Source organism: Acyrthosiphon pisum, chromosome X (genome assembly GCF_005508785.2).
Source record: "Acyrthosiphon pisum isolate AL4f chromosome X, pea_aphid_22Mar2018_4r6ur, whole genome shotgun sequence".
In the NCBI taxonomy this organism is placed as follows: domain Eukaryota; kingdom Metazoa; phylum Arthropoda; class Insecta; order Hemiptera; family Aphididae; genus Acyrthosiphon; species Acyrthosiphon pisum.
This window is the reverse complement of record NC_042493.1, coordinates 57,978,978-57,981,050: the sequence shown is the minus strand read 5'-3', so window position 1 is coordinate 57,981,050 and position 2,073 is coordinate 57,978,978. Positions and strand designations below refer to the sequence as shown.

The window sequence follows — 2,073 nt, the reverse complement described above, 5'->3', positions numbered from 1 at the left end:
GCCCCAAACCGTAATGACAGACACAAAATAAAAAATTTAAAAATTAAAAAAAAAATAAAATAAAAAAATAAAAAAACACTCATCATTGTAAAATCAATACATTCATCGTTCCACTCAGAATCTAAAAGAATATTTGTACATTTTTGTATTTCAATTTTTAGAGAAGCTAAAATCAAAAAATCAAAAATGTGGGAAAGTCGATTTCAAGTAGACTTGATGACGAATTCAAATCTGTTTTCAGAATTCTTATCGCTTCATTAGATCAATTGGCATCTTTGGCAAAAAAACACGTCCAAAATACTATGTCATACATGTGTTAGACGAAAACAGAAAATCACGGTATCGAATCCCCTTAAAGTCAATTACCACCCTAGCTGTAGAACCTGCAATAAGGACATTTTGTACCTATTAAAACTATATCATGATCATAATATATGTAGTTTATTGTAATGTTTTTAAAAATATTAAAATATATATTACCTTTCCAATTCCTTCTAATTCATAGTAATTTGTCAATAACCACTGTGTACAAATGGAATGTTTCAGTGATCAAAGCGATATCGCCGAGAGTGACAATGTTGTCTTCGAAACCAGCTTGTCACTCACCGACATACTACCGATCAATCCAAAAAACTACGACAAAAACCGTGCGCCAAAAGTACAAGGGCAACCAACTATTGTTTACTTCCACGTCACCGTGCTGTCTTTGGATTCCATTAACGAAGAATCCATGGTAAACCTAAAAATCAACGTTACAGCCAGATTCACAGCTACGTCGTGTGTCATATTTTGTCGCGTCGATTATTTCGCATTGCGATTGGACGTTACATGACGATATCATGTAATAACCAAGTGGCAACCGATTATACCAAAAATTGACTACAGCTTAACTTTTAAACAAATATAGTTACGAGTTACCAATTGTAACCATTAGTCTACACTCTATAGCATAGACATATTAATAAATAAACTGCGCCTCCCACACACCCCGCCTATGTCACCGCGAGACCAACATTGTTAGATAGCGATCAAAGATATTAAAGATACATGTATATGAAAGAGATAGAGTATAGTTTAAAAAAATCATAACAGAAAAAATCAGATATCATGGAAAGATGGGCAAAATTTGGAGGTGGAAACATTTTTAAAAACGATGTTATTACTTATTATGTTTTACAATGTTTTTACTCGATAATATGTGATTTGTTCTTTTATGAGAATCTTAAGTTGTATACTATATCTTTACAACAATGTTGGTATATGAACCTCTCTTTCTACGATCAGTCCACTTTAGATTCTGAGTGGAACGATGAATGTATTGATTTTACAATGATGTGTGTTTTTTTTTTTTTTTTTTTATTTTTTAAAAATATCAATTAAATTTTATTTGTTGATTAAAAAAGCTTGAAAATTTAATAGAAGGCTCCTAGTTTATTGTTTCAAAAGCAGATGAAAAATATTAAAAATCCTTAGTCACAGTTTTTTTTTATAAGCATTTAAAGTTCAAAAATTGACAAAATATGGAAAAATCACGAAAATTAGCAAATTATTTTGAGTTAAGAATTCGTAAAAATTTTTCTTTTTAAATCTAAGATTTTAAAATGTAATACAAGATTCCTTATAAGATTATCTACCTTTATCAAACAAAAAATATCCATAAGAAAGTCAAATTAAATTTTTATGATCGTTTGAAATTCAAATTTTTACAACATTGGATATTCACTCGATTTCTCATGTAGCGATTTTCTTATTTTGTTGTAATTCAAAAACGAATAACTTTAGATACATGAAAACTTTACTGAATGTTTATATAAGCATTTCCTATACACCATACAATTTTGAAAATATTTTGACTCTTTTTGAACTGTTTACGGACATTTTCGGTTTTCAATTTTTTTAGTTTTTTTTTTCTATAAATATCAATAAAGTTTTATCTGTTGGGCCCAAAAGTGTTAAAAATTTAATTCAAAGCTCCTGATATATTGTTACCATATCAGTTGAAAAATATTGAAAATACATAGGCACAATTTTTTTTTTATAAGCATTTAAGATCGAATTTTGACCAAATTTATC

General features: G+C 28.7%; 1 protein-coding gene across 1 annotated transcript in view; it reads left to right on the top strand.

Moving 5' to 3' along the window:
• Positions 1-2,073, top strand: part of LOC100167164 (glycine receptor subunit alpha-4-like) — a 30,772-nt gene that overhangs the window by 14,089 nt on the left and 14,610 nt on the right. Inside the window, exon 2 of the mRNA XM_016807481.2 lies at positions 547-733. Within this exon, the coding sequence (XP_016662970.1) occupies positions 547-733 (187 nt within the window). The remainder of the gene's footprint in view (positions 1-546; positions 734-2,073) is intronic.